General features: G+C 37.0%; 2 protein-coding genes and 1 long non-coding RNA gene across 3 annotated transcripts; all 3 read left to right on the plus strand.

Moving 5' to 3' along the window:
- The first annotated feature begins 483 nt into the window (after positions 1–483).
- Positions 484–3,659, plus strand: LOC117928199 (putative disease resistance RPP13-like protein 1). Its single transcript, XM_034848121.1, has one exon. It carries the CDS (start codon positions 654–656, stop codon positions 3,657–3,659), a length of 3,006 nt encoding a protein of 1,001 aa, XP_034704012.1. The 5' UTR covers positions 484–653.
- A 3,526-nt stretch (positions 3,660–7,185) lies between these two features.
- Positions 7,186–12,856, plus strand: LOC117928127. Its single transcript, XR_004653511.1, has 8 exons — positions 7,186–7,585; positions 8,163–8,258; positions 8,348–8,535; positions 9,710–9,880; positions 10,071–10,240; positions 10,318–10,535; positions 10,634–11,319; positions 11,666–12,856. It is a non-coding gene; the product is annotated as an uncharacterized LOC117928127 (long non-coding RNA).
- A 1,869-nt stretch (positions 12,857–14,725) lies between these two features.
- Positions 14,726–21,279, plus strand: LOC117928125 (putative disease resistance RPP13-like protein 1). Its single transcript, XM_034847987.1, has 7 exons — positions 14,726–17,562; positions 17,626–18,991; positions 19,099–19,172; positions 19,929–20,103; positions 20,178–20,388; positions 20,488–20,539; positions 20,823–21,279. The coding sequence occupies exons 1-3, from the start codon at positions 14,869–14,871 to the stop codon at positions 19,134–19,136; spliced, it is 4,098 nt and encodes a 1,365-aa protein (XP_034703878.1). The 5' UTR covers positions 14,726–14,868; the 3' UTR covers positions 19,137–19,172; positions 19,929–20,103; positions 20,178–20,388; positions 20,488–20,539; positions 20,823–21,279.
- The last annotated feature ends 40 nt before the right edge of the window (positions 21,280–21,319 follow it).

A 21,319-nucleotide genomic window follows, 5' to 3' on the forward strand; every position in this document is an offset into this window, starting at 1 on the left:
ACTCGGTCCACCTTACATGGTAATACTCTCTTTTATTTATATGTTAATTTAAACATGAGGTGTAGCTAACAATTCTCAAGTGTTTTTAAGTGCTAATATTTGGGTAGTTTATGTTTTAAAATAATTTTATTTATTTGGATAACATGGATACTGTTACTTATAATATGTATTATAAACCTATAAGAAAACACTTAGATAATTGAGTACTCTCTTTCTTTTACTTTTCCAAAAGCTTCTGTAGCATACGTGACCGTGCCTCCAACGCCCAGCAGCTTTTCCTGTCCGGGCCCCCACGGCCCCACCACTACCAATAATGCAGTTTCCTCTATTCACCATTTTTGGTCTAACAAAAGTTTTTCTGGAGAATATCTGCTAGATCTAACAAAAATCCTTTCTGCTTTTGTTGTTCTGAGTTTTGATTTCTGTTACTTCCTTTCCTTTCCTACAAGGATACCATGGCTTTTGTTGGGGAGGCTGCTCTCACTGCTTTCATTGAGACTTTGTTTGACAAGTTGGTCTCCTCTGAACTGCTCCAGTTTGCCCGTCAAGAGCAAGTCCTTGCTGCTATCAAGAAGTGGGAGAATATATTGCTGAAAATTCATGCAGTGCTGGATGATGCGGAGGAGAAGCAGCTGACAAGCCGGCGGGTGAAGATGCGGCTCGACGACCTCAGAGACTTGGCTTACGATGTGGAGGACATCCTGGACGACTTCGCCACTGAAGCTTTGGGGCGCAAGTTGAAGGCGGAAACTCAACCTAGCACAAGTAAAGTACGGAGACTCATCCCTTCTTGTTGTACTAGTTTCACTCCAAGTGCTGTTAAGTTCAATGTGAAGATGAGGTCCAAGATAGAGGACATCACTTCCAGATTGCAAGATATTTCTGCACAGAAAAATGATCTCCATTTAGCAGAGGATATAGCTGCAGGGAGGTCTACCACAACAAGAGAAATACTACCCACCACTTGTTTGGTAGATGAATCGCGTGTTTGTGGTAGGGAAACCGATAAAGCAGCCATACTCGACTTGTTGCTCCACGATCATGAGCCAAGTGATGACGCAGTCCGTGTCATTCCCATAATTGGCATGGGAGGCGTGGGCAAAACTACTCTTGCTCAGCTTGCCTACAACGATGACAAAGTGGAGAGTCATTTTGATCTAAGAGTTTGGGTTTGTGTCTCTGATGATTTTGATGTCTTGAGGGTAACAAAGACAATTGTTCAGTCTGTTGCTTCTGATATGTCCGATTTCAACGATCTCAACCTGCTTCAAGTCAAACTGAAAGAGAAACTCTCTGGAACAAAGTTTCTTCTTGTTTTAGACGATGTTTGGAATCAGAATTGTGATAAATGGGATACTTTGTACGCTCCAATGAGGACTGGAGCACAAGGCAGCAGGGTTATTGTCACCACTCGTAATCGAGGGGTTGTATCAGCCATCGGAGCCAGCTCAGCCTATCCCCTCAAGGAGTTATCCAATGATGAGTGTTTGTCTTTGTTTGCCCAGCAAGCATTAGGTACAAGAAACTTCCATAATCATCCACACCTGAGAGTTGTTGGTGAAGAAATAGTGAAAAGTTGCAAAGGGCTACCTTTGGCTGCAAAGGCCTTGGGAGGAATGTTGCGCACAAAACTGAATCATGATGCGTGGGAGGATATACTGAAAAGCAAGATATGGGACTTACCAGAAGAGAATAACACTATTCTGCCAGCTCTCAAATTGAGTTATCATCATCTTCCTTCACATTTGAAGCGCTGCTTTGCTTATTGCTCTATATTTCCAAAGGACTACGTGTTCGACGTGGATGAATTAGTCTTGCTGTGGATGGGAGAGGGATTCTTGCACCAAGTAAAACGACAGAAGCAAATGGAGGAGATAGGCACCGAATTCTTACATGAATTATTTGCAAGGTCATTTTTCCAACAATCAAATCATAGTTCATCACGATTGGTGATGCATGATCTTATTCATGATCTTGCTCAATTCGTTGCTGGAGGTGTATGTTTTAATTTGGAGGAAAAAATTGAAAATAATCAGCAACGTACTATTTCTGAAAGAGCTCGTCATTCATCTTTTGTTCATCAAAGCTATGCGGTTGCTGGAAAATTTGAAGCTTTTGGTAAGGCGAAGAATCTCCGAACATTAGTAGCATTACCAATAAATATTCAATTTTCTTGGGAGAGGAGCTATATATCTATGAAAGTGTTACATGGCCTTCTAATGGGAATGAGATGCTTACGAGTACTATCTTTGGCGGGCTATTATATAAGTGAGCTACCGGATTCATTTGGTGAGCTAAAACACCTACGATATCTTAATTTTTCTAATTGTTCAATAAAAAGGCTGCCAGATTCGATGGGTTGTTTTTATAATTTGCAAACATTGATATTATGTGATTGTGGTGAACTTACTCGATTGCCTATGGGGATTGGAATGCTAATAAACCTTCGACATTTTGTTATCACTGGTGCAAGTAAACTAAAAGAAATACCTTTCCAAATAGGCAACCTTACAAATTTGCAAATATTGCCAAGGTTTATTGTGAGCAAAACCGGAGGGTCAGGAATAGGAGAATTGAAGAATTGTTCCAATCTCCAAGGAGTGCTTTCTATTTTTGGGTTGCATGAGATAATGAGTGTTAAAGATGCAAGAGATGCAAATTTAAAAGATAAACAAAAAATTGAAGAGCTAATAATGAATTGGACTAATGATTGTTGGGATTCACGAAATGATGTGGATGAATTGCATGTCTTGGAGTCCTTACAACCTTATAAAAATTTGGAAAAGCTCACAATTGCATTCTATGGTGGATCAAAATTTCCAAGTTGGATTGGGGATGTTTCCTTCTCAAAAATGGTGGAACTAACTCTCAAAAATTGCAAAAAATGCATGTCAGTACCATCTCTAGGTGGACTATCGTTGCTTGAAGTTTTGTGTATTCAAGGTATGGGCAAGGTTAAAAGCATTGGGGCTGAGTTTTATGGAGAGTGTATGAATCCTTTTGCATCTTTGAAGGAATTGAGGTTTGAGGATATGCCAAAATGGGAAAGTTGGTCTCATTCTAATTCGATTAAGGAAGATGTAGGAGCATTTCCTTGCCTTAAAAGGTTTGTAATAAAAAAATGTCCAAAGCTGATTGGGGAATTACCGAAATGTCTGCGCTCCCTGGTGAAGCTTGACGTATCAGAATGTCCAGAATTGGTGTGTGGACTTCCGAAACTTGCATCTCTCCATGAATTAAATTTACAAGAATGTGATGAGGCAATGTTGAGAGGTGATGAGGTTGATCTTAGGTCCCTCGCTACTCTAGAGCTCAAAAAGATATCAAGATTGAATTGTCTAAGGATTGGATTAACAGGATCCTTGGTAGCCTTGGAAAGATTGGTGATAGGGGATTGTGGTGGCCTGACATGTTTGTGGGAGGAGCAAGGGCTGGCTTGCAATCTTAAAAGTTTGGTGGTACAACAGTGTGCTAAACTGGAGAAGCTACCAAATGAATTGCAAAGTCTCATGTCTCTGGAGAATCTGGAAATAATTGGATGCCCCAAACTGGAGTCATTTCCAGAAATGAGTTTGCCTCCAAAGCTAAGATTCCTTGAGGTGTACAATTGTGAAGGTCTAAACCTCATAACTACAACTCATGTGCCCTTGAACACTTGAGGATAGAAAAGTGTCCATCTCTCATTTGCTTTCCACATGATAAGCTTCCCACCACGCTCAAGGAATTATTTATTGGCCATTGTGAAAAGGTAGAGTCTCTACCAGAGGGAATGATTCACCGAAATTCCACCCTGAGCACCAACACTTGTTGTCTTGAAAAGTTGACCATTAAGTGTTGTTCCTCTCTCAAGTCCTTTCCAGTAGGGGAGTTACCTTCTACCCTCAAGCACCTTGAGATTTGGGGATGTAGAAACTTGAAGTCAATGTCAGAGAAAATGTGGCCCAGCAATACAGATCTTGAATATTTAGAGCTTCAGGGTTGTCCAAATCTAAGAACCCTACCAAAATGCCTTAACAGCCTCAAGGTGCTCTATATAGTTGATTGCGAAGGCCTGGAGTGCTTTCCAGCAAGAGGCTTGGCCACCCCCAACCTCACACGACTTGAAATTGGGAGATGTGAGAATCTGAAATCCCTGCCACATCAAATGAGAAACCTCAAATCTCTTCAACAGTTGAAGATATATCAATGTCCAAGGGTGGAGTCCTTTCCAGAAGGGGGTTTGGCCCCCAACCTGACATCACTTGAGATTGGTGACTGTAAGAATCTGAAAACGCCCATATCTGAGTGGGGCCTCCACGCCCTCACCTCTCTTTCGCGGTTGACCATTTGGAACATGTATCTTCCTATGGTTTCCTTTTCGAATGAAGAATGCCTTCTTCCTACATCTCTCACTAATCTTGATATCAGTAGAATGAGATCCCTAGCCTCCCTGGCGCTCCAAAACCTCAACTCTCTTCAGTCCCTACATATCTCATACTGTCGTAAACTCTGCTCTTTAGGGCTGCTGCCTGCGACACTTGGAAGACTTGAAATCAGGAATTGTCCTACACTAAAAGAAAGGTTCTTAAAGGACAAAGGAGAATATTGGTCCAACATCGCCCACATCCCCTGCATTAAATTAGATGGGGAATATATCCATTAATTGAAGTGTAATACTTGGAGATTGAAATGCACTAATTTTGTGGGTTGAGGAAAAGAAACAGAAGCAGAAAGCCATTCAACCCCCCCTTCCTCACAGGTACAAAATCACTACCATTTTCCTATCCTTCCCTTACTTTTCTTATATTTAGGGATGGCTTAATTGTGTGTACAACATCAATCTCGTTTTCTCTGGGGACCATCAATTTGGCTCAAAGGCCATTGAGTTGCCAAATACACCTTCTTTCCTTTGTCTTCTTTCTTTTAAATGACATTTCTTACTTTCCAATTTTTAAATCCATCATCTTGGATTTGCTCCCCAAGTAGTAAATTTATATATAAAGAAACAGTTGATATTCTATCATTTCTTGCAACATGATTTGATGTGACTCTACATTTATTCAGCCCAAACCACAGCTTATGAATTGTCCTACAGCAAAACAAATGCAGTTTCATGGCCCAATCTTTGATGGGATATGTTTTGCTAGTTCCAAATTTCATTTACTCTTTTCAATTACACAACTACTTTTACAAGTTTCTACCTTTGATATTATTGAAATATAGGTTTGCAGTTTTGATACTATTGACTATTTTTTTTACTTTTGAAATTCTCCAGCCTGTCTCATCTGAGGGGGCCTCAATTGGATCTTTGTCTTGGCATTGCCTACATCTTCGATATTAAGCATCATGACCTTATGAGAAAGAGATCACTCTTTCTTGCTTCGACCAGGTAGGCTTGACTAACCACAAATACACAACCTCGGTTTTTTGGGTCCACGTATTGGCTTTTACTTACATAATTAATGGAGACTTCTTTTCTACATGTAGAGGAGGAAAAATAATGCAGATGGAAAGAAATTCCTATCATAGTTTATAGTTTTCCATTTTGATTGTTAAGCAAACATGATAGGTTTCTTTGATAGCAACCTGTTAACATATGGATTCAAAATCTACGACATGCACTACTCAAGGTTTTTTTTTCATTTTCTATTTTTTAATTTTTTAATTTTTTAATTTTTTATTATTTCTCGTTACCTTTTTCTTCTCCATTTGTAGAATCGTTGTCAAGGTCAATTCTTGATTGTTCAGGTATTGTGCAATTTTCTGGAAAGGGAAATTGGCCCCATCTTAGCATCAGTTTGGGTTCAAGACTGTGAGAAGCTTAAGACAGTACCTGTGTCAAAGTAGGAATGGTCCACTAGGACTTTACAGATCATGAATTTATGCTTCTTGTTCCTCGGTTTTTACTGAAAGTTTCTGCAAGTTACAAACAATGCTTGAAATCTAAGACACAGGTGCTTAAAGCAGTAGTAGAAAGTTTGGCCTATTCATATTGTGGTATGTTATTGACCTCAATCATAGTTGATGGTTTCCCTTTTTGATTATTGAGTAAACTTGATAGGTTTTTTCTACTGTGTAGGCTGTAATTTCCACCGTCAACACAATTGCTTTCCAATTATAACTTCATTGAAGTCATGAAGTAGGGTTTATTGGTGGTTGTAGCTTCATGGCCATATTTAAAATGGATGGGCTTCAACATGTGCCATATGATGACTTTTCTCCCAGTTGATGGCTCTCCAAACAGAGTCCAACTCACAGGATGACAGTGCTGAGCTTTTGTGATCGTGATCCCTCAAGGAAAATCAAAGAAAGAAATTTGAAGCTTGTTTTTTCTGGACAATTGCAGCCCATGTTTTTGCAAGATTTTCTTTCTCCTATTTAGAAGTTTGAACATTTGTATTTCTCAAAACTTATCATATCTCAAGTTTTTGCTTGTTCTCTATTTATATTAAATTTATATTGAAAGGTTTCTTCAAGAGATATTTTTTCGAAAGACATATTTAATATAAATTTAATTTTGTGGAATTGTAAAAACGTCTTCAATGTAAATTCAATTTTTTTTTCACTATGTAAATGATATGAAAATATTAGAAGATGTTTCTCTAAGAGACATCTTTAGTATAAATTTAATTTTTTTAATGTGTATGATTAATAAAAAAATTATAAAAAAGTGTCTTTTGAATAAATACTTTTAGCATAAATTTAATTTTATGAAATTATGGAATGTGTCTCTTGAAGATACCTTTAGTATAAATTTTTTTTTTTTTTTTAAGAAACACCTTTAATATGAATTTAATTTTTTTTAATATGTCTCATTGATATGAAAAATAAGGGAGGCGTTTATTTAATAAACATCTTTCAAAGTGTTAAATTTATCAATAGTTTTGTAATTACCATATTTTAAGAATTTTTTTTAAAAGTACCATTTTTTAAAATAGTCGTACAAGTTAAAAAGGTCTAAGAGGAAGGATGTGTGTAGACTGTAGAGAGAGACGGTAGAGAGAGTATGGTTCAAGTTGTATGTTCTCGTAGATTAAAGGTAATAATTAGTATCAAATATAGTACCCTCTAAACAAAAAAATATTAATTATTTTTAAATAGTAGCCTGAAATTTGTTGGAGAGGGTTTAGGCCCAAACCTGACATCACTTAAAGATTGATGACGGTAAGAATATGAAAACGGGCATATCTGAGTGGGGCCGCCTCCACACCCTCACCTCTCTTTGGTCATTGACTATTAAGATTATGTTTCCAGATATGGTTTCCTTTCCAGATGAAGAGTGTCTTCTTCCCATTTCTCTCACCTCCAGTACAATCAATGGAATGGAATCCCTAGCCTCCTTGGCTCTCCGAAACCTCATCTCTCTTCAAGTCCTAGAGATATCAAATTGCTCTAACCTCCGCTCTTTAGCGTCGTTGCCTGCAACACTTGAAAGACTTCAAATCCAGAATTCTCCTATACTAAAAGAAAGGTGCTCAAAGGAGAAAGGAGAATATTGGCCCAACATCGCCCACATCCCCAGCATTCGGATAGTTGGAGAATAGATATTGAGGCAGAAACTTGTAGGTGGAGGCATTACGTTTCATCCATTCTTACATTCAGTCAGGTGTGCTCATTTGCAACTCACCCCCAGTTGCTTTTATTTTAATGCAATTTTAATACCACTAACTTAACTGCTTATGAATTAATTACTGGACTGTTGTTGAATATCTAAATGCATCCAGGAGGTGGCTTCTTGGGTTAGTGGCTTCGTTGTTTCTTGGAAATCTTTTGTTGAACGACTCCTTTGCATTATATATATATATATATATGCAGTTGGGGCATTCTTTCATTTTTTGCAGCATGATTTACTCTGACTTTACATATATAAGGTCCAAACCACAGCTTATGAATTGTTCTGCAGCGAAACAAATGCAGCTTCATGTCTTAATCTTTGATTATGAATTGTTCTGCAGCAAAACAAATGCAAATTCATGTCTCAATCTTTGATGAGATATCTTTCGTTAGTTCCCAATTGCATTTACTCTTTTCGATTACACAGTTACTTATTTAGATCCCTGAGACTGGCATGATATATCAAAGTAATAGAAGTTCATTGTTTACATATACTTCATTGATAAGGTAACAATTAATTTGGAGGTCAATTTATATTAAGATTATTAATAGTTATCTCTTGGTTTCAGTTTGATCTTAAGAAGATTGGAGTAGGCAGGAGTGAAAACCTTCTGGTTGACTTTGGATTTGAACTACAATATCTCAAGGAAGGTGCCTATACATAGGTTGATTTCCTGATTTCAGTCCTTAAGAAGGCTGCCAACAATGCTAAGGCTTATCGCAGGTTCTAAAAGACAGGTTCTAAAAAATGCAGGTGGAATCAAAAGCTTTTCAATAATAAGTTTGCGGTCTATTGAGATCAATGATGCGGAAAGTATCCCCTGCTTTTAGATAGATGGGGAATATATGCATTGAAGTATAATAACTAGAAATAGAAATGCAGTTTGTGGGTACTAGAAAGGAAATGGAAGCAGAAAACCATTCAACCTCCAATCCTTGCAGGTACAATATTACTACCATTTTCCTATCCTTTCCTTACTTTTACTATACTTAGGGATAGCTTTATTGTGTGTACAACATCAACCTCATTTTCTCCAGGGACCATCAATTTGGATCAAAGGCGCCATGCCATTGAGTTGCCAAATTCATCCTCTTTCCTTTGTCTTTTTTTCTTTTAAATGATATTTTTAACTTTCTAATTTTTAAAACCATTGTCTTGGATTTGGTTCGGAAGTAGTAAAATTATATAAAAAAAAAATTATTTCTTTTTCTGCATGCTAATTATATTTGGTGGACTTAGATATGGATACCTAGATGTGAATTGCTATTCCAATATTAGAGTAGCTTAGTAGAGGAAAAATAAACTGAAATTTTGACAAATGAAACAATTTTCTTTTTAATGAAGACAGAAACCTTTTTGAATGATTAAAGTACATTCACATGAGTCCTGCTTTGAGAGGGATGAGGCAGGTACATAGGGTGAAGAAAAAGATGAGAGATGTTTCCATTCCCTAATTAAGAAATGAAAGTAAGCAATTAGTTATATCCACCCATTTAGCTCTCTTCCAACTTCACTGACCCAATATCAAAATGTAGAAGGGAAAAAATTTGTGTAGATCAAATGAAGAAATTTATAAACATAATTGCAGTCTGTTCACTTACTGGTATATTTGTTACTTCTCCTTTGGATGAAATTTTTTCTTTTTGTTCTTGTGTAAGCCGATCAACTTCATTTTTTATGCTAATTATTTCTATCACCAGTGCATTTTGTCTTAAATTTTGTTCATCCTCCTGCTCTCATCCTTTGCTTCACACTATATCTATATATATATATATATATATATATATATATATATAAAGAGAAAGTTGGCATTCTGTAATTTTTTTGCAGCATGATTTACTCTGACTCTACAGTCCAAACCTCAGCTTATGATTGTTCTGCAGCAAAACAAATATAGTTTCATGCCACAATTTTTTATGGGTTATCTTTTGCTAGTTCTCAATTTCATTCACTCTTTTTAATTACACAATTACTTATTTAGATCAGTGAGACTGGCGCGGTATCTCAAATTAACAGAACTTCATTATTCGGATATGCTACATTGATAAGGTCACAGTTAACTAATTTGAAGGTCAATTTATGTTCAGGTTATTAATAATTTTATCTTGGTTTCAGTTTGATCTAAAGAAGGTTGGGGTGGGTAGGAACAAAAACCTTCTGGTTAACTTTGGATTTGAAGTGCAGTATCTCAAGAAACGTGTGAGAATCTGAAAACGCCCATATCTGACTGGGGCCTCCACTCCCTCACCTCTCTTTCCAAATTGATTATTGAGGATATCTTTCCAGGTATGGTTTCCTTCTTGGATGAAGAGTGTCTTCTTCCTACATCTCTCACTTCTCTTGAAATCAGGAGAATGGAATCCCTAGCCTCCCTGTCTCTCCAAAGCCTCATCTCTCTCCGTTATTTTTATTTTTGTTATTTCTTACTCTTGTTCATTATTTGTTTTTCTTTTCCATTTTTACATTCGCTGTCAAGGTTGATCCTTGCATGTTTAGGTCCTGTAATTTCTGGAAGGGGGATTTGGCCCCATGGTAGCTTCAGTTTGGGTTCAATTCTTAAGAGCTTGATGCACATGTTTCTGAGTAGCACTGGTCCACTAGGCCTTTACAGATGATGAAATCATGCTGCCTGTCCTCTAACTTGAAGTAAGCTTTTTTTCTGAAAGTTTCTTCAAGTGTTATTGATCTTAAGTTGTCCTGAGCTCTGGTCCTTTTTCCTAAAGGAAGGGTTGCATGTGACACCCAATGCTGGAAATCCAGATCAATTTTCCTGTCCTAAGACAAAGTTGCTTAAAGGAGAAAGGAGGAAGTTTGGCTCAGGGTTGCCTACATCTCTGACATTCAACAACATGACTTCATTGGAAAATATGAATTTATATTGAATTGTGTTTTGCCCACTCTGGAAGTTGAGAGGGAGATCACTCCTCGTTCCTTCAGCCAGGTATGCTTGACTAACCACAGATGTAGAACCGTCTTTTTTATTGGTCCAAATATGGGGTTCACTTCTATAATTAACAGAAACTTCTTTTCCACATGTAGGAGGGGGGGAAAAACAATGCAGATGCAAATTTAATTCCTAACATAAGTATGGTGGTATGTTATTGACCTCAATCATAATTGATGATTTTCCTTTTTGATTATTGAGTAAACTTGACAGGTTCTATGTAAGTTATAATTTTCATGCCATTGTATTTCTACCACCAACACAACTATTTCTTAATAATAATTTCAATGAGCACTTTTTAAAAGTTTTTGTCCTTGTTATATGGATGCATGGGGTACTTGATTCATATTAGTATCAAGATAGACCCATTATAGTTCATTGTTTGTGTATATAACTGTGTTGATATAGGGCATTTCACATTGCGGGCAATAGCATCCCTCTTACAACTCTAATTGGGCTTTATTACATTTGTGATACTTGGGTTAGGTAAATTCTATTCTGCTGGCCTAACTCTCTTTTCCTTTATCCTTTCTTTTTTTTAATACTTCCTGAATGTAAGCTGGTAGGTGGTGGAAGCATGATGGCCCATTTAAAATGGATGGGCTTGAGAATGTGCCATACAATGATTTCTCTGCTAGTTGATGGCATAAAAATGAGAGGAATTTTGAGACTTATGGCTCTCTAAGAAGAACTCAACTCAATGAATGTCTGTGTGCTTTTTCAGTTTTAGTGGCTCAAGCAAAATCAGCTGTCTCTGATTTTGGAACTTGACGTATATAATGTAAGAAGTTTGAAGCTTGTTTCTCGATCCTTAGACAATTACAGCAAATGTTTCTATAGGATTTGTTTCTCTAGTTTGATGATTTGAACAATTTTATTTTCTTAAAAGTTATAATACCTCAAGTCCTTTTTTTTTCTTTTTTCCTTTCTTAAAAAGAAAATTGTGAGAACATTGTAATTTCCTTTTTACTATAGTGGATTATTTCTATGATTACCCCGTGGTTTTTCCCTTGTTATTAGAGGGTTTTCTAGGTAAATCTTGGTGTACTTTTTATTTCATTATCACACCTTAGTGATACATTTTTCCAGTGGTGTCATACTTAATGACCTATCCTGGGACCATGCAGGATTTGTTATCAGGTTGGCTCCTAAGGATGATGACTGAGAGCCGGAAGGCATATGGAGAGCAGTTCTATTCTAGTCTAGCATTTAGGGGGAAAGGGGGCAAAGATGGAGCATATGTTCCTTAACCAATTATTTTGCTGGGAAAACATGACAAAGAGGGTCTTTGCTGTGGCTTTCCTTTATGAAATGTATTGCATGTGCAGTATATTTTCTTCCTTTAGCAGTTATCTTTTCTTTGTTCTTTCAGAGATCCACATATACATGAGATCTACTTTATTTGGGGTAGCCTACTTTTGTTTTGATGGTTTCAAAAAGAAGATAAAGACATGAAATAGACAGGTTATTACTCATCTAAGAAAGCAGTGTGATTATGATTGCACAATTTACATTGGATGCATAGCCCCTGTTTGTGAAGGTTTAAGCTTATTTTTAAATTATGATCATAATATCATCGAACACTCATTCAAAGTTCACGATGCTTGTGAACAATTGTTGATCACAGTAGCAAGATGTCTCCATTACAGTTACATGGTTCCTTCTTTTGTTATGGATGTACTTGATTTTCACATTGGCATTCATTTCTAAAATTTTTTAATTTTCAGAGGATTCATGTCTAGATGGGTTTTGCAGGGGATCAATTTCTGCAACAATGTGAGTCATGCCCCTCCCCTCCAAGAAGCTCACTTGGGCATATCGTATTCTTGAGTTCGCATGTTAAGAAAGGTAGGGAAAAGTATCGCCCCCTACCTAAAATCATCTCAAAACTATATAACTCTCACTCTTCTTCTGTGCTAACACTTACTTTTTGTTGTTTTGGTTTTGAATTGTCTGTAAGTCAACATGGTTGGTTCTCTAAGCCTGTTGGATACTTATAAGTTGACGGGATTGGAGAATAGGCCTTATGATAACTCCTTTGTAGTCTTCCATGGAAGACAAAGAATCTCAAGTCTGCATATTGATTTGTTCATCTGTTGTTGTTGCCCATTGGCCTGGACTTGGGGATGCATGAAAAGGGAATATGTTTCTTGGAGGCCTCTCAACATATTTCATGGTAACTGAAGACATGATTGTGAAATTACCAAATATTATCACCAAACAAGCCACCATTTTGGTAAAAATGTAGAGAAAATACAAGAAACTCTTGGGATCTTGTTAGAGACTTCAACTTGGCATTGAAACTTTAGGTTTTTGAAGCTTTGCCCCTTTCTTGATTGGTATTTTTGAGGGAAAAATAAATAAATAAAGAGCCGTGAACTTCGAACCCCATCAATAATTTGTAAACAGTAATGGTTGAGCTAGTTGGGTCTCATTATCTTGTTTTAGTGACCAATTGAATCAGTCTTTATTTGTTTTTAAGTATTTACTTTGTATGTAGTTGGTCAGGTATGGATCGTTGAAGTTTCCTTTGATGAGTGCTTTCGGAATTAGTCATTGGGACAATGGGGTAGGTAGCATTCATCCCAATCTCGTTCCATTTATTCAAAATATTTATCATCCTGTCCTATTAAAAAATTAAACAAGACAAGGTGAGTATGAGAAATTTTCGTACCCGCCCTGTCTACCTTGTTTTAACTTTTTTTTAATTACATTAAAATAAATATATTTTATTAATAATTAAAATATTATAATTTTTATAACATATTTTTATTAAAAATAAGAAAATTAAAATTAATTTCATTTAACTTTTTAAATTAAAATTTATATATAATTAAAACGAAATGTGATATGACAAGATAATACCTAAACCCATCGAAACCTTTCCTGAGTTTTAAAAAAATGTCAAATATGTCTCATACTTGTTTATTTAAATTTCAAATTCGTCCCATTAGGAGCGGGCCGGGATGGGTACCCAAAAAAACCTACTTCATTATCATTCCTAATTAGTCATTTACTTTCCAATGTTTACCCAAACTTAAAAAATCCCTCATTTTTATTTTCCATTCTACCCTCCCATACATGCTTCAATGTCATTAGCATAGATCATGAGAATTATTAATGTCACAAAAAATGGTAAATACTAAATTGACTCTCCTTGTTTTCCATTTTTCAATTTTTCAAAAAATAATAAAAAGAAAGTAATTGCCATAACTATTAAACCTAATCACCCCTTGCAAAATACAAATTAGAAAAAAAAGGTAAAAAATAAATAAAAATAATAAATAGGCCTACCCTCATAAATTATAGTAAAATAACCACTTTTATTTGGATTTATTTCCTCTTTTCTAATTCTAAAAATAAAAAATAGTAACAACTTCTCAATGATAACTCTTATTTCTTATTTTTTGTTTTTTAAAAACATAAAATAGTAATAATTGCTATATGAAATATACTAAATCGTATGTAAAAAGTGTGAGTTATCTTATGTTTTCAAAAATCATAATTAAAATTTTAGATAATAAAATTTTTTCAATACTTTAATTTTTTAGCTAAGCATACCTAGCCTTTAATTCTTTTTCAAAAAAAAAAAAAATGCAACAATAACAATAACAACACAAAAAGATTAGATTCGAAATTTCCAAAACTTTTCTTTTATTTTCCTTTATTTTGATACAACCAAACAGATAAAAGAGGATTGGTGAGGAAAATGAGGAGAAATTGATGGGAAAAAGAAAGAAGACATGCAGAGGAGAACGAAGAAGCAAGGGAGGGACTGGCGAGGAGGGCTTTGGCGTGTCGAGGCCCGTAGGTTTTGGGCCTAAATCCCAACTTCTCATGCCCACGACCACAAATACTTAGCCCAATGTTGTGGGGTCTTTTGACTCCCTTCGTGGAGTAATGCCAAATTGGGTAATTTTGATATGGTGAAAATTTTATTAAATATGATTTTTTTTTATTACCTATGGCACAAATATTTCTGAAAATATCATTAAAAATAAAAATGATAATTTAAATAAATTACACATTTTTAATCAATAATTTAACGGTAACATTTTTAATAACATGGATACTCTTATGCATAATTTGTACTATAAAAACATTTAGATTATTGAGTGCTTTTCTTCTACTTTTCCACTCTCACATAATGAAGCCTGGCAGCTTTTCCTCTTTACACCCTGTCTGGGCCCTCACTACCAATAATGCAGATTCCTCCATTGACAAAAGTATTTCTGGAGAATATCTGCTAGATCTAACCAAAATCCTTTCTTGTTCTGGGTATTTTGAGTTTTGATTTCTCTTGCTTCCGTCCCTTTTCCATAAGGATACCATGGCTTTTGTTGGAGAGGCTATTCTCTCTTCTTTCTTTGACACCCTGTTCGACAAGTTATCTTCTGTCCTGATTGATTATGCTCGCCAAGTGCAAGTTCATGCTGAGCTCAACAAGTGGAAGAAAACACTGAACAAAATTCATGCCGTGCTGGAGGATGCGGAGGAGAAGCAGATGGAAAAGCAAGTGGTGAAGATATGGCTCGACGACCTCAGAGACTTGGCTTATGATGTGGAGGACATCCTGGACGAATTGGCCACTGAAGCTTTGGGGCGGAAGTTGCTGGCGGAAACTCAACCCAGCACAAGTAAGTTCCGGAGCCTTATCCCTTCTTGTTGTACTAGTTTCACTCCAAGTGCTATTAAGTTCAATGTTGAGATGAGGTCCAAGATAGAGAATATCACTGAAAGGTTGAAAGATATTTATTCACAGCAAAATAATCTCCTTTTAACTGAAAAAGTTACCGGGAAAAGGTCCGCCAAAGCAAGAGAAATACTACCCACCACTTGTTTGGTAGATGAATCGCGTGTTTGTGGTAGGGAAACAGATAAAGCAGCCATACTCGACTTGTTGCTCCATGATCATGAGCCAAGTGCTGATGCAGTTCGCATAATTCCCATAATTGGCATGGGAGGCGTGGGCAAAACTACTCTTGCTCAGCTTGCCTACAACGATGACAAAGTGGAGAGTCATTTTGATCTAAGAGTTTGGGCTTGTGTCTCTGATGATTTTGATGTCTTGAGGGTAACCAAGACAATTCTTCAGTCTGTTGCTCCTGATATGTCCGATGTCAACGATCTAAACCTGCTTCAAGTCAAACTGAAAGAGAAACTCTCTGGAAAAAAGTTTCTTCTTGTTTTAGACGATGTTTGGAATCAGAATTGTGATAGATGGGACCTTTTACACCAGCCAATAAGAACTGGAGCACGAGGCAGCAGGGTTATTGTCACCACTCGTAATCAAGGGGTTGTATCAGCCATCGGAGCCAGCTCAGCCTATCCCCTCAAGGAGTTATCCAATGATGAGTGCTTGTCTTTGTTTGCCCAGCAAGCATTAGGTACAAGAAACTTCCATAATCATCCACACCTGAGACTTGTTGGTGAAGAAATAGTGAAAAAGTGCAAAGGGCTACCTTTGGCTGCAAAGGCCTTGGGAGGAATGTTGCGCACAAAACTGAATCATGATGCATGGGAGGATATACTGAAAAGCAAGATATGGGACTTACCAAAAGAGAATAACAGTATTCTTCCAGCTCTCAAATTGAGTTATCATCATCTTCCTTCACATTTGAAGCGCTGCTTTGCTTATTGCTCTATATTTCCGAAGGACTACGAATTCGATGTGGATGAATTAGTCTTGCTGTGGATGGGAGAGGGATTCTTGCACCAAGTAAAAAGACAGAAGCAAATGGAGGAGATAGGCACCGAATTCTTTCATGAATTATTTGCAAGGTCATTTTTCCAACAATCAAATCATGGTTCATCACAATTCGTAATGCATGATCTTGTTCATGATCTTGCTCAATTCGTTGCTGGAGGTGTATGTTTTAATTTGGAGGAAAAAATTGAAAATAATCAGCAACATACTATTTCTGAAAGAGCTCGTCATTCATGTTTCACCCAGCGAGTTCTTGAGGTTGCTGGAAAATTTAAAGCCTTTGATACAGCGAAGAATCTACGCACGTTGATAGCCTTACCAAACATGTATACATGCGGATGTATATCTATGCAGGTGGTACATGACCTAATAATGCGAATGAGATGCTTACGGGTACTATCTTTGGCTGGTTATCTCATGGGTGAAGTACCAAGTTCGATTGGTGAGTTAATACATCTGCGTTATCTTAATTTTTCCTACTCTAGGATACGAAGTCTACCTAATTCAGTGGGTAATCTTTATAATTTACAAACGTTGATATTACGTGGTTGCGATCAACTTACCGAATTGCCTATAGGGATTGGAATGTTGAAAAACCTTCGGCACCTTGATATTATGGATACGAGTCAACAACTAGAAATGCCTTTCCAATTAAGCAACCTCACAAATTTGCAAGTGTTGACTAGGTTCATTGTGAGCAAAAGTAGAGGGGTTGGAATTGAAGAACTCAAGAATTGTTCGAACCTCCAAGGAGTGCTTTCTATTTCTGGGTTGCAAGAGGTAGTGGATGTTGGAGATGCAAGAGCTGCTAATTTAAAAGATAAAAAAAAAATTGAAGAGTTGACCATGGAGTGGAGTGATGATTGTTGGGATGCACGAAACGATAAACGTGAATCACGTGTCTTGGAGTCCCTGCAGCCTCGTGAAAATTTAAGAAGGCTCACAATTGCATTTTATGGTGGATCCAAATTTCCAAGTTGGTTAGGAGATCCCTCATTCTCAGTAATGGTGAAACTAACTCTCAAAAATTGCAAAAAATGCATGTTATTACCAAATCTGGGTGGACTACCTTTGCTTGAAGTTTTGCGGATTGGAGGCATGAGCCAAGTTAAAAGCATAGGTGCTGAATTTTATGGAGAGAGTATGAATCCTTTTGCATCTTTGAAGAGGTTGAGGTTTGAGGATATGCCAGAATGGGAAAATTGGTCTCATTCTAATTTCATCAAGGAAGATGTGGGAACATTTCCCCATCTTGAAAAGTTTTTGATAAGGAAATGTCCAAAACTGATTGGGGAATTACCGAAATGCCTGCAGTCCCTAGTAGAGCTTGAAGTGTCAGAATGTCCGGGATTGATGTGTGGCCTTCCAAAACTTGCATCTCTCCGTGAATTAAATTTAAAAGAATGTGATGAGGCAGTGTTGGGAGGTGCTCAGTTTGATCTTCCATCCCTCGTTACTGTAAAGCTCATCCAGATTTCAAGATTGACATGTTTGAGGACCGGATTTACTAGATCCTTGGTAGGCTTGCAAGAATTGGTGATATACAATTGTGATGGGCTGACATGTCTGTGGGAGGAGCAATGGCAGCCTTGCAATCTTAAAAAATTGAGAATACAAGAGTGTGCTAATCTGGAGAAGCTGTCGAATGGATTGCAAACTCTCACACGTCTTGAAGAGTTGGTGATATGGAGATGCCCCAAACTAGAGTCATTTCCTGATTCGGGTTTCCCACCAATGCTAAGACGCCTTGAGTTGCTCTATTGTGAGGGTCTAAAATCGCTGCCTCATAACTACAACATGTGTCCGCTTGTAGTCTTGACGATTGAGCGTTCTCCATTTCTCAAATGCTTCCCAAATGGTGAGCTACCCACCACACTCAAGGAGCTTCACATTGGGGATTGTGAAAGTCTAGAGTCTCTACCAGAGGGGCTGACCTCCAGCAGCAACACTTGTTGTCTTGAAGAATTGTGGATAGAGAATTGTTCCTCTCTTAATTCCTTTCCAATAGGGGAGTTACCCTCTACTCTCAAGAACCTTTCTATTTCGGGATGCACAAACTTGGAGTCCGTGTCAGAGAAAATGTCACCCAACAGTACAGCCCTAGAGTATTTAGGGCTTAAGGGGTATCCAAATCTGAAAAGCCTACTCATAAAAGATTGTGGAGGTCTGGAGTGCTTTCCAGAAAGAGGCTTGTCCATCTCTAACCTCGAATACCTTAAAATTGAGAGATGTGAGAATCTTAAATCTCTAACACATCAGATGAGAAACCTCAAATCTCTGCGCAGCCTGACCATATCCGAATGCCCAGGATTGGAGTCCTTTCCGGAAGAGGGTTTGGCGGCTTTGGCCCCTAACCTAACATCACTTGAGATCGATAACTGTAAGAATCTGAAAATGCCCATATCTGAGTGGGGCCTCGACACCCTGACCACTCTTTCTAATTTGAAGATTACGGAAATGTTTCCAGATATGGTTTCCTTTTCGGTTAAAGAGAGTCGTCTTCCCATTTCTCTCATCGCCCTTACAATCAAAGGAATGGAATCCCTAGCCTCCTTGGCTCTCCGCAACCTCATCTCTCTTCGATCCCTAGGAATCTCAAATTGCCCTAACCTCCGGTCCTTAGGGCTGCTTCCTGCAACACTTGCAGAACTTGCCATCATTGGTTGTCCTACCATAGAAGAAAGATACTTAAAGGAGGGAGGAGAATATTGGTCCAACGTCGCCCACGTTCCCCGCATATCTAAAGGTAGTTGAAGTATGTCCATTCGCAACTTAGTTCCAAATTCTTTTATTTTTACTTTTGAGTTTTTGTTTATTTTACATTTTTCTATCTTAATGCAATTTTGTAACCAGGAGGAGATCTCATTCAAGATTGGTTGGGCCTGGATTGAATCTTAGATCACTCTCCCTTCCTTAATTTCAACTAGGTATGTTCAGCAATTCAAATTTTCTCATCTAAATTTTAAAATCATGAGAATCTTTTTTCTCATCTATCTTATCTCCTTGTTCTCTAAAATGTTTCTAGTGTATTTCTGTTTCTACATAATTAAATCATATTTCCTTTTGCATGCCACCCTTACGCCAAAAGATCTCATACAGATGAAATTCAAGTCAACACCCTTTATTCACATGCTAGTATGTTGTTCTCAATTATTCATTTGGTTGCAAAAATTTTATTGTGGCTTAAGTTTGATCTTAAGAAGATTTTTGGTTGCACTTGCTAAGTTTCGTTCCAATTGACCTGTTTTTTTCATTCAATATTTCAAAAATATTTGCTTATTTCTATTCCAACAATTTGATGAAGTTGGTTTTAGTCCTTAGAAATGGTACTGACTTCTTAATTTCTCAAATATTTAAATTAACATGTAAAAATGATTGGCCTAAGATTTTCACATCCCTATGTAGAGGGAAATAGCTAGGTTTTTAACACGTGAATCCATTTCAAATTGGATTTTATTTTTCAATCACAAAAATGGAAGCAGAGACCAGCCCATTATTAAGCTACTCCCATAATTCCATTAACATCAGAATAATAATCTTAACTCCCTAATTTTTCTGCACATGTAAAAAGACATAGTGCATTTCAAAACTCATCACAACTCAACATTTTTCCATTTTTTTTTAATTTTTTTTTTAATTTTACTTTTGTTCATTAATTTTTTCTTTTCCATTTTTACATCCAGTACCAAGGTTGATCCTTGATTGTTCAGGTGTTCTTTAATTTCTGGCAGGGGGTTTGGCCCCATTGTTTAGTTTGGGTTCAATTGTGGGAAGCTTGAGACGCCTCTCTATGAGTGGCACTGGTGCACCAGGCCTTTACGGATAAAAAATTCATTATGCTTGTTCCTCTAACCTCAGGTAAACTTAATTTTTGCTGAAAGTTTCTTCTATTGATCTCAAGTTGTCCTAAGATTTGGTCATTTTTGCTGAAGGAAGAGCTGAATGCAACACCTAGTGCTTGAAATCCAGAATCCTCCTTATGTGAGACAAAATTGCTTAAAGGAGAAAGGAGAAAGTTTGGATCAGCATTGCCTACATCTCCAACATTCAGCAACATGACCTCATTGGAAATATGAATTTATATTGAATTGTGTTATTCCTACTCTAGAAGTTGAGAGATAGATCATTCTTTCCTTCAGCCAGGTATGCTTGACTAACCACAGATGCTTAAGTCTGTTTTTTCTTGGTCTAAATATGGGGTTTCACTTCTATAATTAATAGAAACTTCTTTTCTACATGTAGGAGGGAGAAAAATAATGCAGTGGCAGACTAAGTTCCTAACAAAAGTATGACGGTATGTTATTGACTCAATCATAGTTGATGGTTTTCCTTTTTGTTTGTTGAGTAGAATTCGTAGGTTTCTTTGTTGTGTAAGTCATAATTTTCATGCCATTGTATTTCTACCACCAGCTCAAGTGCTTCTTAATTAGAATTTCAATGAGCACTTTTATAGTTCATTGTTTGTGTATATGTGAGTGTTGAGGGGCATTTCACATTGGGGGCAATGATCACATTTGCAATGCTTGGGTTAGACAAATTCTATTCAGTTGGGCTAACCTTTTTTTCCTTTTTTTAAGTGCTTCCTGAATATAAGGTGGTAGGTGGTGGAAGCTTGATGGATTTGCCATACAATGACTTTTTTGCTAGTTGATGGCATAAAAATGAAAGGAATTTTGACGCTAATGCCTCTCCAAGAAGAACTCAACTTAAGGACGTCAATGTTGTGCTTTTACAATTGTAGTGGCTCAAGCAAAATCAACCGTCTTTGGTTTCGGTGCTTAGTGTAGAATGTAAGAAATGTGAAGTTTGTTTTCTCCTTAGACATTAGCAGCAGATGTTTTTGCAGGATTTGGTTTTCTAGTATGGTGATTTGAACATTTTTATTTCCTTAAAAGTTGTAATACCTCAAGCTTTTTGTCATTTCTTTTTAAAAAGAAATTTGTGAGAATATTGTAATTTCCTTTTTACCATAGTGGATTACTTCTATATCGGCCCGTGGTTTTTCCCTCATCATTGGAGGGTTTTCCACGTAAATCTTGGTGTACCTTTAATTTCATTACTTTCACAAATGTCC

Source organism: Vitis riparia, chromosome 13 (assembly GCF_004353265.1).
Source record: "Vitis riparia cultivar Riparia Gloire de Montpellier isolate 1030 chromosome 13, EGFV_Vit.rip_1.0, whole genome shotgun sequence".
Classification (NCBI taxonomy): domain Eukaryota; kingdom Viridiplantae; phylum Streptophyta; class Magnoliopsida; order Vitales; family Vitaceae; genus Vitis; species Vitis riparia.

Excerpts from the sequence above, each read along its gene's own strand:
- LOC117928199 (XM_034848121.1), top strand. The coding sequence starts at position 654 with ATGCGGCTCGACGACCTCAGAGACTTGGCTTACGATGTGGAGGACATC.
- LOC117928125 (XM_034847987.1), top strand. The coding sequence starts at position 14,869 with ATGGCTTTTGTTGGAGAGGCTATTCTCTCTTCTTTCTTTGACACCCTG. Across the intron at positions 17,563-17,625 it reads TACCGAAATGCCTGCAGTCC|CTCCGTGAATTAAATTTAAA; the intron begins CTAGTAGAGCTT and ends AAACTTGCATCT. Across the intron at positions 18,992-19,098 it reads CGTTCCCCGCATATCTAAAG|GAGGAGATCTCATTCAAGAT; the intron begins GTAGTTGAAGTA and ends TTTTGTAACCAG.